General features: G+C 37.5%; 1 protein-coding gene across 1 annotated transcript; it reads right to left on the minus strand.

The window, feature by feature from the left end:
- Positions 1-347: 347 nt before the first annotated feature.
- On the minus strand, positions 348-1,037 carry LOC141702109 (uncharacterized). Its single transcript, XM_074505797.1, has one exon. It carries the CDS (start codon positions 1,035-1,037, stop codon positions 348-350), a length of 690 nt encoding a protein of 229 aa, XP_074361898.1.
- Between the last annotated feature and the right edge of the window lie 759 nt (positions 1,038-1,796).

A 1,796-nucleotide genomic window follows, 5' to 3' on the forward strand; every position in this document is an offset into this window, starting at 1 on the left:
AGGGGTACGAAGAGGTGGTTAAAGGATATTTAATTGCATGTACATGATATTAACATGTTAATTGTATCAATATATGGGGAAAGTGACTCTTATAGGGTGCAAAGTGACTCCAATATGGAGAAAAGTGACTTACATTGTTGATTAGAGCCAAAATGTGCAATAAAATTAGCTTGTATGAATGTGGCATTAATAAGTGGTAAAAGGATGTTTTTTTTTTTTTTTTGTTAAATAAAATTATATAACACAGAAACATCAATTACAAAATCCGGGGGCATACCCCACGAGAACCAACCTGTTACCTATCAACTAACAGCAAAAGAACTAATCTAGAACTATATTTACAATGATTAGTACATATTTAGAATTAAGGTACTGTCCGCAGCTGCTTCCTTTTGGAACCGCCTGTTAGTTGATAGCTTCTCTCTCATTATTTGCTTGATGTGATGGACCAGTTGATGAGTTGTTTTAATCTTCCCCGGGTTATGCACACGTCTGTTCCTTTCACCCCAAATGGTATGCCCAACTACCGACAGAAAAAGAAAAGCCACAAATTCTTGTATTTTCCTCAGCTGCACCCTAAAGAAATGTCCTTGCATATAGGAAATCCAGTCCCGCACAAAAGGGAAATCCATACTACTCATAACTAAGTTCGTAAACGGACAATCAGTAAGTAAATGTTCAATACACTCTAGCTGTGCATTGCATAAAATACAGTTCCCATCCACTAGCATACCAATTCTTATCATCCGATCTCTAGTCATCAATCTGTTATGGAATGCTAACCACATAAAGAACGAACAGTTCGGTATATTAAAAGGGTGCCACACCGCCTTAACCCATGGAGGTTCTGCATGATGAGCATGAATTCCGTGATAAATAGAGGCTATAGATGCTTCGTCTGAATCACCCCAAAGAATTGAGTCTGTGCGCCCTATGTTAACCAAACTAACCCTCCTTCGAAAATCCATAACTGTGGTATGGTTCGAAATGGGCAAGTCCCAATTAGACCCAGCAATAAGAGCACCCACCCTCTCCATGTTGACTGTGTTTGTAACCGAGAAAATACCAGGACCATAACAGTTCAACAAAGGTCCTCCCTCCGTCCAGGGATCATGCCAGACCAAAAACTCCGAATTTGGACCCACCTTATATTTTACAAATGACAGGGCTTCCTCCCTAGCTTTGAGAATTTTCTTAGAGTGCAAAGTGACTCCAGTATGGTGAAAAGTGACTTACATGGTTGATTAGAACCAAAATGTGGAACAAAATTGACCTGTAGGAAAGTTGAACTAATAGGTGGTAAAAGGATGTCAAATTGGATGTATATGATGTTAGCATGTTAATATGTTAATTATACAAATAGATTGTGGAAAGTGACTAATATAGGGTGCAAATTGACTTTAATATGCTGAAAAGTGACTTACATGGTTTATTAGAACCAAAATGTGGACCAAAATTGACTTGTATGAATGTGGCACTAAAAGGTTGTAAAAGGATTTCTAAATGCATGTACATGATGTTAACATATTAATTGTACCAATATATGATGGCAAGTGACTCTTATAAGGTGCAAAGTGACTCTAATATGGTGAGAAGTCACTTACATGATTGATTAGAGCCAAAATGCGGTCCAAAATTGACTTGTAAGAAAGGGGTACCAAGAGGTGGTTAAAGGATGTTTAATTGCATGTACATGATGTTAACATGTTAATTGTATCAATATATGGGGAAAGTGACTGTTATAGGGTGCAAAGTGACTCTAATATGGTGAAAAGTGACTTACATGGTTGATTAGA

The sequence above is a fragment of the Apium graveolens genome, unplaced genomic scaffold (genome assembly GCF_009905375.1).
Source record: "Apium graveolens cultivar Ventura unplaced genomic scaffold, ASM990537v1 ctg4664, whole genome shotgun sequence".
In the NCBI taxonomy this organism is placed as follows: domain Eukaryota; kingdom Viridiplantae; phylum Streptophyta; class Magnoliopsida; order Apiales; family Apiaceae; genus Apium; species Apium graveolens.